Below are 14,511 nucleotides of genomic sequence, written 5' to 3'. Positions count from 1 at the left end.
TGGCTGACGGTGCGTGACGTACTGCTCGCGCATGCGCGGTAATATTCTCGGGATAACGACGAAATGTCAGGAGGGAGTCGGCGTACTATGATGCACAATTATATCCGTGATATTGTACAATTGTATTGTGCCGAGATCGTCGTTAAAGATCGGAGTATCGTGATTCGAGTGCGAGAATTTTCACGTCCGGCCCGGTATAATTTTTATCGAAATGACGCGTAGAGCTCTAGTACGATAACTTTGCAGTTTGATTTCCGAGCTGCTGTCGTGTGAGTATAATCCTGAGAATCTCCTCGTACGCGTTTAGTGGTTAAAATCCTGTCCGCATTGACGTCTCTCTCTTTCCTTTCTTTCTCTTCTCTCTCTCTCTCTCTCTCTCTCTCTCTCTCTCTCTCTCTCTCTCTCTCTCTCTCTCTCTCTCTCTCTCTCTCTCTCTTTCTTTCTCTTTCTCTCTCTTCCTCTGTCGGGCGTTTGCGAGCCGATACACGACGCGAGGATAATCATAATCGTATCAATTTCTTCTTCGAGGAAGAGAGAGTATGCTTGTTTAATTTGACTTGAGATTAGTGCGGAGATTAATGCACAAGGTACATATTGGACGATATAGATAGATTAGAGGCTCTAGAGGGAGAGAGAAAGAGACATCTATAAAGAATTGTTACATATCATCCGCGTTTCACGCGTAAAATTCTTCGTCGCCTATCTTCATTCATTGATTAATCTCGTTTACAGTGATCTCATATAGTTCGTTTTTATCTTATTCGAATGATACAAATATTCGTGCGAGAATAACTCCTTTATTATATATTGCAGTAAATGTGATTTTTGCCTCTCATACTTTCTATGTACAAGAAGCTTTGTATTTTGATAACGGTTTTATCTTCGAAATTACGATGCTACTTTACAGTACATTAGTAATATTCTTCTTCCTTCTTTAATTGCTTAAGATGTAACTAACAATCTGACTGGTATATATTAAAATATGATTTTTTGAAGCTTAAGTTTTATCAGATATCGTATCACGCATTTCAAAGTTGTATTAAAAAGATTAATTTGCATTATATAAATGTTATATATAATAAAACTAATATCTCTTGTGTCTATAGCTGCATTATTATGACGAGTATGTAATTTTGTGTTTGTAAGACAAATTTATATAATTATCTTTAAGATAAATTTTCACTCGACTTATTCGAGTTGTCAAAAATTTATGTAATTTATACAATATGTAACTTATTGTTGCAGAGTGTTCGTTGTTGTAGTATCAATTTGACAGTGTCATGTCTTATCCTGGTCAACCACCTATGGGTATTCCAGGGATGCCCCCAATGCCATATATGGTTGGTGCGCCTCCGCCAATTATAGGAGGAGTCATGCCTATGGCACACGTAAGTTACATATTTATCATGATTATAGCATGATAATTGTGTTTTGATACTAGTCATCTGTGTAAAAAACATTACATTCACTTATGTACGAATTAAATAACTCAATGTGTGTGTAACTTTTGCTTTTGTTATTGCTGAGAAATTAGTTTTTAGAATTATAATCTATAAAATAAATACATATTTTATTTTGAACATATTAAGCATGAATATACATTATTTGTATCAACATAGAATGATGTGCAACATGAATTGTATCAGATGATTTGTATCACCAAGTTGCGACAACAAAAGACAACAGAAGAGAGAATCGTTTCAGTAAATTTGTATACAGATAGCTTTGGATGTGCAAGATACCTAATGTTATTTTTCTTTAAATTTAATTGATGCATGATATATATATATATATATATATATATATATATATATATATATACATAGCGGAATGCGTTATAATCTGATCTGTTCTATAGCAAAATGAGAGCTTAGCTAAAATAAGAATTAATCGCGTTATTAGAGAGGGAGGGAAAAAATTGAGTGCATGAGTAGACATGTGCATAATTAAGAATCCTACCGTTTACGAAACATAGATGATTCCAACACCCGTATCTGCGATGCAGACATCCGCGCCGGCCGTGCGTTACTCGCGTAATCAGAATCGCCACGATAATAACCGAAGACGCGAGAGGGAGTCCGGCCCACCTGTGACGGTGTTCATCGGTAACATAATGGACAGAGCGCCGGACGTGATGATACGACACATCCTGGGCGCTTGCGGACACGTCCTTTCCTGGAAGAGGGTACAAGCGTTCGGCTTCTGCGAATACGCGGGTCCCGACGCGGGTCTCAGAGCAGTTCGATTACTCCATGACATGGAAATAGGTACCAAGAAGCTCGTTGTCAAGGTAGACGCTAAAGCCAAGGTAGTCCTGGATCAATTTAAATGTGAGTTTCCGGATTAAGAAATTGAAAAATAAGAAACAAGATGGAAGGAGAAGAAAAGAAGACTTGAGTAATGTTTGTTGAATTATACAATGCCGTTGTTTCGTAGCTGAGCGAAGGAAGAAGCTCAGGGGTGGTCAGTCGCCTCTGCAAGACGAGACATCCGGTGAAGGAGCCGATGGCGAAGAGGGTGAAGATTATATGGACGAAGGTATGAGAGTGGTTGATACGGATGCGCTCAATCGTATCCATCAGATCATTTCCGAACATGCTGTGGATTTAGAAATGGCTCAGGTTGCTCCAGGTAATTTACATAATTTCGAAATCTCTCTTTCCTTGCTTTCAAAAGTGAAATTTTTATGTAAAAGTTTTAATTTATAATTAATAATTTATAATTAATTTATAATTTATTACAGAGGAACATCAGACAAAAATGGTAGCTAAATCCTTAAACCTGGATGATGCGGAAATAGAAGAGAGTAAAAGAGACTTGATCACTCGGGAAATTGGCAAATTTCGAGAAGTCATGAAGGTAATTATTATTACAAGTATTTTTCTGGATCTCTTTTTTTTTCTTTAAGTCCTATGTCTATCTATCTCTCTCTTTTTCTTTTTATGATCATGAAAAGTTCTTTTATGATCTTGCGTAGACACAATAAAAGACGGAATTTTTAAATCTTTCTTAACAAGTACGCCGAAAGAATTTTCATTAATTTATCGATATTCATGATGAGATTAATATTATGTGTAACACACTCGGCTTACAAAGCATTATAAACATATTTTCTTACGCGTGATTGAATATAATTTTTCGTATTGTAAAATAGGCTATTGAAAATTTGGCGGGATAGAATAATTTCAGATTTTCAAACAAAATCAGATAAATCATATAATATGTAACTTAATCGTGTCTATTAATACATATTGGCAATAATATGTATCCATATTCTTTCTGAATATTCATATCATTGTTACTTTTTTTTATCTTCTCGTATATCTGTTTCTTTTTCATTTTATAAAGATATAAAGAAATACATTTTCATTTTTTCTTTCCAGAATGCTAGGTATATGTTTGTAATACTTTGTATTATTTTGTTTTCATGATGTTTATATATCTTTTACATATATGTCGGTTCACTTATAAGTTTATGCTATTTAAATATGTTAATGATACTGATCGGACCTGTAGTGTGTGTACGCAAAATTTTCGCGAAACTTGAAAACATTGAATTTACAGAAAAATATTGTTACATTACATCTTGCTGATATAGATATGAAATCAAAGGCATACAGCAGCATAACAACGACGTAAATCTATATGAATTCGTGTTATACACGAAAGAAAGAATTTATCTTTTAATGTTTGTCGATGAATTGCCGCTAGTATCTACTTTATATAGGATGTGGCGATTGGACACAGATATTCGCGCGTTTTCAATTTAGTTTTGAATGATAATATGGAGTCATAAATCGACACTTTTGTAATCGTGTAAAAGTGTCCAATCGTATACACATCCTATCGCAGGCACTGGTAATTAGACTCTCTTTGTGTATACTTGAAATGTAAAAGAATGTATTTGGATATACAAGAGAGGATTATTCGAGTATATCTCTCGAAAGCCGTAGATTTTAAGTATTTTGTGGTAAAAGTGCGTGTGTGCTATGTTAGCTCTGAACAATTGGAGCCGTGACTCGTTGCTATAATTATAATAACAGGCAGCGTGCGTCGCACACAGCAAACGCACACGCCTAGGAATGCTGTGTATGGGGACCACCCTTTCACTCACTCATTGGCTCTGAAGGGAGTCAATCACAGCACATCCCTCGTATTTTCGCAGGCGGCTGCAGGCTCGTCGGTAAGTGAGAGTATAATCCAAACAACCAAACATGAAAAAAAAAAAGAAAAAAAAGAAATGTTATACATTAAGAAAAGGAGACTCTCGTAGCTCTTCGCGACAAGCTGGCGACATGTAGCTGATCGGTTCTATTGGTATATTACGTTTTACTGATTCGTCGCAAATATAAATCTGTGCCACATTGCGACTGTTAGATTTTTGACGTTTAGAGATAGATACGATTACAATTTTTATTTGATAATATAAAGTAACTTTATCTACTTCTGTATGTGTCATGCTAAACTGCTAGCGATTAATATCAAAGATTTTTATGTGCCAAATTAATGAGTTCTTTCTATTTATTGTGGGAATATATTTTTTAAAATAATAATAAAATTGGGATGTGTTAATCAGTAATATTTTTCAAAATCAAAAAGATTTATCTGACAGAACTTTTACTGTAAATTATTGAAACGTTTGTACATATTGAAATGTAGATATATTTAAAATAAGAATATATAATGAATTTTGTTTGTACGAAAAGGGCCACTAGAAATAGAAGTAGAATTAAATATTTTCCTTAGATTCAAAGATGTTAAAAATTATTCGGGATAAGATTTAGATGGAAAACTTGAATATTATGCAAAGCAAGTATTTTTCCCTAGAATTTTATTTTTTTCAATTATTAAGTTTTTGGAAATAATTAAATATTTCTTAATTATTATATATGTATATAACATAATTAGAGAGTTAATTGCATCTAACTCATTTATGTTCAAGCTTTATTTTCAAGACTATATGTGTATTAATCTAAATATTTTTTTAAACTTGAGGAAAATTATATCATATTTATATCGGAGTAATATTTATATTATTTAATGCTGCATAATTTCTTATACGTTATATGTATAAAAATGCGCGGTAATGAAACGAGTATAATTTAAGTATAATATAATTAAAGTATAATAACAAAAGCTGTTTGTAAACAAACGTTATTATTGATTGATATTCGTGCTAAGAGAGGCCTAGCAGTCTAGTATTTGCATATTGAACGTAGGTAAGCGGTTCAGGTTGCTTTCACGCACAATTTAGGATTGGAATCTTATTATTATCATTTTGAGCAAAACATACAAGTTTGGCGCTGACACTTTTTGCGACACGGACTAGACTATTTGATAGGATCGAGAGAACTTTGCTCGGTACACACAATTGAAACTGATTTTGATTCCATCACCAAATGGCGACTGTTCAGTTGTTGTCTTTATTTTGTGTAAACAGCTTCTGTCAGCGTCTCGATCAGACATGTAGTACCTAGGTGCGCGCTCCTCCATTCTCCGGTACCACCACACTGACTGACCAAGTCAACTTCACACCGTGAGTAAACTCCACAACCATGAGCCAACACAAGCAATTCGGTTCTTGTAGTTTTTTTGCTAGTGAACTGCCCATCTCTGAGAAAAAAAAACCTTTTTGACCACGTTTCATGTTTCAGCAGTCTATTCTCTCCTCACAATGTGCATCTACTTTTATGCACTGAATTATTCTTACCCTTGTTAGAGCTTCAAACTATGGGTTACCGTATGGACGTGTTTATATACATATGTATATTCCATTTGATATTGAAATAGATTATGTAAAATAGGATTAACGATATATGTTACATGATAAACAAATATAAAGAGAATTTTTTAAAATTTTGTAACTGTTGCAGCAAGCATTATTAATGCATATTATAATGATTTCTATAGTGGAATTTTTATACATTAGGAAGAAGAGTATTTGAAGAAAATGTTTTACTTAATGAATAGCATTTTTATGCAGATTATGCATTTAAGGATCACAATAATTAGCAACGGAATCGATTTTCCAAACAGTAACCCATTTTTGGATACTAGTGTAACGAATAAGGATGAATCATACTAATTTATTTCTAAGACGTTGCGTTTAATAACACGGGGATGATAACGGTGGGCAAACTATTGTGCATTTGATATTCAACAGTTTGCTGCATCGGCTGCCATAACGCGGATATGTAACCATATCCAGGAGAAAACAAATGTTATCAGACAGTCTGACAGACAGTTTCTTGGCAAATGTGAAAAGATGTTTTGGCGGGATACCCTCTCTTCGTGATGACTGCGCCTTCTATTGGTATAATACTTTCTAATAATTATTGAATATTGATCAAGAATGTCTTTAAATTTAATCTAAAAAAAAAGAACCCTTTCAAGTTCTAGAGATTTTGTCACTAGATTTTAGACACTATCGAAAATTTTATAGGCACATTTGCAATGTTGTAAGTACATTGGGTGGCCTCTGCGATGCATCTGTTTAGCTATTAAGGTACTTAATTATAAGCTAGAAGTCTAAGATAACTCTTATGCTTGTATCCAAACGTTTGTACCTGCACTTAGGTAATTGATATGTAAACGAGATTTCGTGTGTAAGATGCTGCCGATCGAGCATACTCCAGTGGAGTGAGTATACCATATTGAAATGAACATCTCTCTACATTCGTTATGTCAGATGATTACGGCTTATACAACTAGTAATCGTTCTGAATCGCGATACTAATTAATTCTTTTTTTTTTCCGTCTATACATCTTCTCTTAGATGCAAAAATCGGCAATTTTGGAAATAAACAGACGAATGGCTTTCAATAATTGGCAAAATTTATTTAACTCGTTACGATATGTAAATTTTTTGAGTAATTTGTCAAAGTTTTATTGCTATTTCATAACTTGCTCGTTTTTATAATTGTTAATGATATTCTTATTTGTTGACACTATATATTTTGAATCATTTTTCTCTCGTCTCTTTTGTGTTTTGCACTTAAGGAAGATACGATTGCTAGTTTCTTGGTTCCATCAATATCACAGACCGATACCTTTGTTTCGACCTTTTTGTCTCACCTGCGTCTGCGTTCTTGTGTTTTATAGAAGCAGGAGGAAGAGAAGGCCCAAGTGAAGCGAAAGAAGGAGGCTGTCGAGAAGGAAGAGCGCGAAAAGCGGGAAAAAGAGCGACGCGATAAACGCGACGACGATGTTTCTAACAAGGATGATCAGGATGGAGAACTTGGTAGTCCTACGTCTCATAAAGGTCGTAGTGATAGTACAGGCAGCAATAGAAGGGACAAACGTCGTTCTAGATCTAGGTGAGCAGCCCTTAGTTATATTTCTGCTTAGAATAGACGCATTGATGTATAACGTATAAAGTGACATTATGACATTAAATCTGTTTAGCAAGTAAGAAATGTGTATGGTGTGAACACATCTTGATTACAGTATAGGAACTTGTACAAGGAACCTTGCTCCGGAGTGCTACTCCTAAACAGTTACAAGTGACTTGACTGGAATATTTTTTTCTTTTAGCTTATATATAAGTGTTTCAGAAATAGATGGTCAACTTTTAAGAGCATATTTTACTCGCTGTAAGGATGAAAAAAAGTCATACAAATGTGGATCCGGAAATGCTTATTTTCCAATTATATTATAAACACTTATTTCTGAAACACTCTCCATATTGCTTTGGTATAATTTTTGCAATTGTTTCACGATCTTGAATTTTCCAGATCTAAGGAACGTGACAGAGATCGATCGAGAAACGACCGAGATCGGGATCGAGACAGAGACCGTGAGAGAGATCGAGAGCGGGAACGAGAACGGGATCGGGATCGCGAGAGGGAACGCGAGCGGGAACGCGAACGAGACAGAGAGAAGGAGAGGGACCGGGAACGCGAGAGAGAACGGGAACGTGAAGAGGTGAGGAAGACCGAGAGAGAGATTATGCGCGAAAGGGAGGAGGAGGAAGAGACGAAGGAGAGGAAAAAGAACGAGAGGCGAGCCAGAGAGAAGGAGGCGGCGTACCAGGAACGTCTAAGGGCGTGGGAGACGCGCGAACGACGTAAGCAGAAGGAGTACGAGAAGGAAGCCGAGAAGCGTCGCGCGAAATGCGAGGGCAGAGAACGGGAGGCGAAACGTTTGAAGGAATTTCTCGAGGATTACGATGATGATCGCGACGACGCCAAGTATTACAAGGGCAAGGAGTTGTCTCGCCGGCTCGAGGAACGAGCGCTGGAAGCCGAGGCGGACTCGCGGGATCGTTGCGCGGAACGCCAGGAACTTCAGCGTCTACGCGATAAGTTATACGCAGATGCTTCTAATCCGGATCCTGCCGCAGAATTTGAAAGGGTAATTCATATATTGTAAACATAAGAAGATACGTTGTGTGATTGTATTTATACTCTTAATTAAGAAAATTTGAGATCGATAGTAACAAATATTTAACAAACTTTATTATTATTTTTATTATTTATCAAAAATTATATTAGCTCTTCAAGTATGCGTAGAGCTAGAGTTCAGTGCTTTAGATAATATAAATATTACATATAAATATAATAAAATATTTATTATATATAATATATATTATATACAAGATGTTTCAAAAGTTCTGCAACAGTCAAATATCACGAAAACAAAGACTTTTTGAAAAAAAAATGTTTGAAATAAAAGTTGTAAGGTTTTAAGTGGCACATTAAATAGTAATGTTAATGTGACTATAAATAGTATTATTATATATTATTATATTATTATATATTATTATATAAATAGCATTATGCTATTTATAGTCACATTAATATTACTACTTAATGCGCCACTTAAAGTCTTACAACTTTTATTTGAAACATTTTTTTCAAAAAGCCTTTGTTTTCGAGATATTTAACTGTTGCAGGCCTTTTGGGACAGCCTGTGTATTAACGAATTTTTTAATTTTTATTGACAATTTATTTAATGTTCTTTTTTTCTTATCAGTTGAAAGCTGAAAGGGAGGAACAATATAAGCCTAAACCAGTGATCACTATAATCGATGAAGAGGATGACAAGGCGGCGAAGAAGGATAAGGAAATAATGCCGCCGATAGAAACCGAGCCAATAGAGAGCGATAGTGACGATGGTGTGCAATTCGACGAAGTTTCTCAACCGGAAACCCCATCTAGAACGCCGCCGCGACATCATCATCATCATCGTCGGCATCACAGACATCATCAGAATCATCATCGCGACGGCGAGGAGACTCAAGAGGGACTCGCGGAAGCGGATCGAGAGAGCCTAAAAGATGCACGACCATCCCCCGCGCATCAATCAGCCGCAACACCAGCTCAATCCATTCCACCTTCTATGGACGAAGATTCACGCATGTCTCTTGTCAGTGAACCGGAAAAGACAAGTGGCAGTAAGTTTGATTCACTCTTTGATACAATATTTGTCTCGTTGCGAATTATAATAATCTCTGTACTCTTTCTCGTAGTATTATTTATGATATTGGTAATTATATATTCCGTTAATTGTGTGTGTAAATGTCTCTTCTTTATAATAACATTTTTTTTTGTTATAGGTAACTTTGTTCCGTTTGCTATGGGAAGCGGAGGCAATCGCGCAAGCGATCACGGTATAGGCGGTAAAACACCGGTCAGTCCTAATACTGCTGTTAATACGAATTCACAACAACCGAATCAAACGCGGAAAAAAGGCCGCATCGATGTTAAAGACGTTTTCAATAACGATGATGACGACGATGCCACTAATAATGCGAAAAAACGTAAACTTGTACCTTTAGGTAAATCATCTTCATCTTCATCATCATTATTAATTTTAACCTCTAACGAAGAAAATTAGAATACTTATAGTCTATATTTTTGCAGATTACGGTGATGAAAAGAAAAAGAAAACTGAAGAAGCCACGAAAGCAGGGAAGGAAGAAAGTACAAAAAGCCAAGAAGAGAAGCGAAAACATATAAAATCTCTAATAGACAAAATACCTACTGATAAGAACGCGCTGTTTGGTTATCAACTCGATTGGGCACTCATTGACAACGTAAGTGTCATTTAAACGGCCTCTGGAACAAATTATTTTTGTTATATTAACATTGTTTAATTACAATTATATTGTGCCTTTAATTAAATATGTTTTCTTTGTCTATATCATAACGAATATTATTACTTTTGGTAAAACTAGTTCTTATTTTCATATATTTCTGTCTTGTTTAGACATTGATGGAGAAGAGGATAAGACCTTGGATCAATAAAAAAATTATTGAATATATCGGTGAACCAGAACCTACTTTAGTGGATTTTATTTGTAGCAAAGTAATGGCGGGTAGTTCTCCTCAGGGAATACTTGACGATGTACAGATGGTAATAATCAAATGTTTCTTGTGTGCCGCTGTAAGAATTTTATACAAATCTTTTGTGAATATATATCTCGCGTGTTTTAGGTATTAGACGAAGAAGCGGAAGTATTTGTAGTCAAAATGTGGAGGTTATTGATTTACGAGGTGGAAGCCAAGAAGATGGGCTTAGTAAAGTAAACGGAGCATCGTCCGAAAATTCATCAATTCAAGGTTTATACTACACATAAATTTCTTTTTTGTGATTACAAATGTTTATAGGAATTAAATACCTATATATTGCTGCAATTTACTATCGTAACTATCGTAGGAATCTATTCCTAGACAAAACACAAGTGTCGCTCGATCAATAGGTGGTACTAAGTGTGTAGTATATATAACTATAGCATTAAATATGAAACTTGTAAAATTACGATTTATATATATTTAGTGTTCTTCAATTTGTATGTGACTGTCGTCAGACGGGTAAATGATGTGATTCCTACATGATAAAAAATTAAATAAAATATTGATATCTTGATATACAACTATTTCAATATTATATTTATTAATTGTTATGTATTGAAACAAAATGCATTGTCTTTTCTCGTCTATTGTCTAACAGGTAGATTTGATAACCGAATGCATAATAACATATTTTTGTATTAAATATAAATTAGTTACAAAAAATACAATGTTAACGATATCATGACATGCAATTATTTTGACATTAAATTTATTAATATTAGAACAAGGAATACATCGTTTGTTTCTGATCAATTTTTAATAAAAACCTATATATATCAACATAAAGTATATATATTATATAATTAATGAAATATTTGTGAAGTCAACATCAAATATATATTTATTTTCCGACATTTTTATCAGTTTTTTTTTCGATATTTTAGAACAATGTATGAAAAGACAAGTGCATATAAAAGATTATTTTTATATTTTAAACATGTAATAACTCTATCTTTTGATTTTGTATAGGCAGAGAGAGCGAGAGAGAGAGAGAGAGAGAGAGAGAGAGAGAGAGAGAGAGAGAGAGAGAGAAACCTCTGGTATAGATAAATGTTTTCTTTCCTTTTTCACAGTACAGCAAATGCTATAACTACTCTACTTCGGTACTAGATGTCGCTGCGTGTACTATCTGAAGATTGCGCGTATTCAAAGAAGAGAAGGATAACGTATATACATCTCCGCGCTCTCCGCTTCACAACGTCAGAGATTATTAGTTTATAGAGATTTATTAATCAGTCGAGTGCATAAATTTCTCCGATTTTTATATCCAAGCGTGATAATTAATTGCGCAGCAACAAAATACCGGTAAGAACAATTTTCATACATATATTTTTTATTTTGAGATCGAAGAATTTGATTTGATTTCAACAAGAAATCAACTGTAACTTCTATCACTTGTTCTGCTTTTTGCCTTCCGTTATTGCGAAAATGTTAGGTTAAGTGATAGTTTGATTTTGTAACGTTAATTACTCGCAATGACTTATTTTGAGCGATAAAATGATCGAACGGTGGAAAATGACGCGGATCTCCCACCCTCTGTTTTAGATATCGAATTAATATGGATTAATCGTAAGTGATTCTCTCCATATCGGCCATTTCATGCATTATTTTTACCGCGAGAAACAGGTCGGGTTTCCTCCTTTGTGACAAAAAGCAAGGACGTGTGAATCATTAATGGACTCGAATCTCGAATGGTTCATATAATTCGCGCGGACGAAATATAAATTGAGATTAGGCTCGTCGAAAAAGGTTTTTTAATTGTCTCGTTTATGCGCTTTTTTTTCTCGTAAATTTTGGCTCTTTGAGATTAATCTGTTTATTCGTGGTTCAAGCTTTTTGTATTACGTGACGAGACATTTTGATTCCAACAGTTTCTTCGTAAATAATAAAAATTGTATTTTAATTTTCAAGAATCGAAATTATTGAAATATAATTATATTGAACTATAATTATTCAAAATAATTATTGAAAATATAATTTTGAAAATAAAGAATATAATTATTGAAAATAAATTATTGAAATATAATTATTGATAGCACATTCTTCCATTGAATTATATTTCAATAATTATATTTCAATAATTTATTTTCAATAATTATATTCTTTATTTTCAAAATTATATTTCAATAATTTCGATTCTTTGATTGATTTAGAAATGTTATTTTTTAAAGAGAAAATGCTAGAATGTTCAAATATGGTTTTCGAATAATTAAATAATTAATATTAATTAATTAAATAATAGTGATTAAAACCAAAAGACTTCTAATCAAAGAAAATTTAAAAGAGAAAACAAATGATAAAATTATATTCTTTATCTGATTTTAATTAAACTTTACTTTAACATTTTTTAATTCGAAATTTAGTTGTAAAAGTATACAATGTTGTAAAAGTATATATATGAAAATTATAAAGGTATGATAAATAACAATTTACTTTTATATTTTTATTGAGAAAAATTGTTTGTCGCTAAATTTGTTGTTAAAAATGGTCCGTTAAAAATTAGATACAGTTAATATGCATGCTAATTTTACAATTTAAAAAATGAAAACATACAAATATTAGCTGCTATTTAAAAAATTTTTTTGTTAATCTTTATGTAACCTGTATATTTTTTGCTTTGTTAATGAAGTTGTAATTTATTAATAATATAAAAGCATTAGAATAAAGTTGTGCATGATTGTCCTGAAATTTTAGATGTTACGAAAAGTATATAATTAGAAAATTTTATTTACACATATGGAACAGTGCTAATTTATTAATGTAATTTAATTACAAAATTTCGAAAAATTAATCTCATATATTAATGCATTTAATTAAAAATTATATATATTTTTAATATTTTGTATATAATATACTATAGAACACAACACAAGCGCGCGCTACGCGCGCCAGATTTCTCGATTTTATATAAAAAAGAATGATACTTTTATATAAAGTTTGTTTAAACTTGATTAATATTTTTTGACAGAAATCTGCTGATGAAACCGTTAATTTGCTAATTAAATTTTAAAATAAAAATGTGTTATAAAAATTAAAATAATAATGTTATGAATAATATGTTATAATACTTTAAACTCGAATAATATTTTTTGATAGAAATCAGCTGATAACTGTCAAAAATATTAATCGAGTTTAAGGAATTATAACATATTATTTAAAACATATTATTATTTAAATTTTTATAACATATTCTTATTTTAAAAATTAATTAGTAAATTAACGCTTTAATCAGCTGATTTCTGTCAAAAAATATTAATCAAGCGTTAATTCGCTAATTAAATTTTATAATAATAATATGTTATAAAGTGTAAAATAGTAATATATTGTAAATAATATGTGTTATAATTCCTTAAACTTGATTAATTTTTTTGACAACTGATTTCTGTCAAAAAATATTAATCGTAGATAAGGAATTATAACAGATTATTTACAACATGTTACTATTTTAATATTTTTAACATTTTATTATTTTAAAATTTAAATAGCAAATTAACGCTTTATTAATATTTTTTGACAGAAATCAGCTGATTAAAATGTTAATTTGCTAATTAAATTTTAAAATAAAAATATGTTATAAAAATTAAAATAATAATATGTTTTAAATAATATATTATAATTCTTTAAACTCGATTAAAGTAAAAATTTTTGACAGTTATCAGCTGATTTCTGTCAAAAAGTATTAATCGCAGATAAGGCATTGTAACATATTATTTACAATATATTACTATTTTAATATTTTTAACATATTATTATTTTTAAATTTAATTAGCAAATTAACGCTTTATTAATACTTTTTGACATACATCAACTGATTAAAGCGTTAATTTGCTAATGAAATTTTAAAATAATATTATGTTATAAAATAATTGTTTTAAATAAAATATTATAGTATTTTAAATTTGATTAATATTTTTGACAGTTATTAGCTGATTTCTGTATCATTCTTTTTAACATATAATCGAGGAATGGTGCAGCTTGTGTTGTTCTAGTCCCTTTCTAAAAAAGACATGTTAAATCGATTGTCGCAAGTATTGTTGCCTCTTTTTCGCAATGTTGATCAGTTGCCTCGATTTGCGTTATACGTTATATTCATAACATCGAAAGGCTGCCATCGCGATGGTTAGTAATTTGACAGTTTGTGTAAAACAAAATTAAA

The 14,511-nt window shown here is 32.2% G+C and overlaps 1 protein-coding gene across 3 annotated transcripts; it reads left to right on the top strand.

Moving 5' to 3' along the window:
- The first annotated feature begins 101 nt into the window (after positions 1-101).
- On the top strand, positions 102-10,854 carry LOC145936080 (RNA-binding protein 25). 3 transcript variants are annotated; one of them, XM_083037981.1, is made up of 12 exons: positions 102-269; positions 1,246-1,388; positions 2,006-2,330; positions 2,437-2,631; positions 2,744-2,859; positions 7,102-7,316; positions 7,734-8,352; positions 8,974-9,394; positions 9,557-9,778; positions 9,864-10,036; positions 10,210-10,356; positions 10,437-10,854. In XM_083037981.1, exons 2-12 carry the CDS (start codon positions 1,281-1,283, stop codon positions 10,527-10,529), a joined length of 2,634 nt encoding a protein of 877 aa, XP_082894107.1. In that variant the 5' UTR covers positions 102-269; positions 1,246-1,280; the 3' UTR covers positions 10,530-10,854. The 3 variants fall into 3 exon arrangements, with proteins under 3 accessions (XP_082894107.1, XP_082894099.1, XP_082894103.1); XM_083037973.1 differs by having other exon boundaries at positions 103-269; positions 1,976-2,330; XM_083037977.1 differs by lacking the exon at positions 102-269 and adding an exon at positions 488-587 and having other exon boundaries at positions 1,976-2,330.
- The last annotated feature ends 3,657 nt before the right edge of the window (positions 10,855-14,511 follow it).

This window comes from Prenolepis imparis, unplaced genomic scaffold (genome assembly GCF_030444845.1).
Source record: "Prenolepis imparis isolate NDT839.2.m4 unplaced genomic scaffold, iyPreImpa1.0 SCAF_1, whole genome shotgun sequence".
NCBI classification, from domain to species: domain Eukaryota; kingdom Metazoa; phylum Arthropoda; class Insecta; order Hymenoptera; family Formicidae; genus Prenolepis; species Prenolepis imparis.
Note: the sequence above shows the minus strand (reverse complement) of the source record. Positions and strands in the feature narration are given on the sequence as shown.

What these genes read in the sequence shown, in the direction of transcription:
- LOC145936080 (XM_083037973.1), top strand. Translation starts at nt 1,281, where the DNA reads ATGTCTTATCCTGGTCAACCACCTATGGGTATTCCAGGGATGCCCCCA. An exon ending in ATTGGGCACTCATTGACAAC is followed by an intron (nt 10,037 to 10,209) that starts GTAAGTGTCATT and finishes TGTCTTGTTTAG; the next exon opens with ACATTGATGGAGAAGAGGAT. An exon ending in TACTTGACGATGTACAGATG is followed by an intron (nt 10,357 to 10,436) that starts GTAATAATCAAA and finishes CGCGTGTTTTAG; the next exon opens with GTATTAGACGAAGAAGCGGA.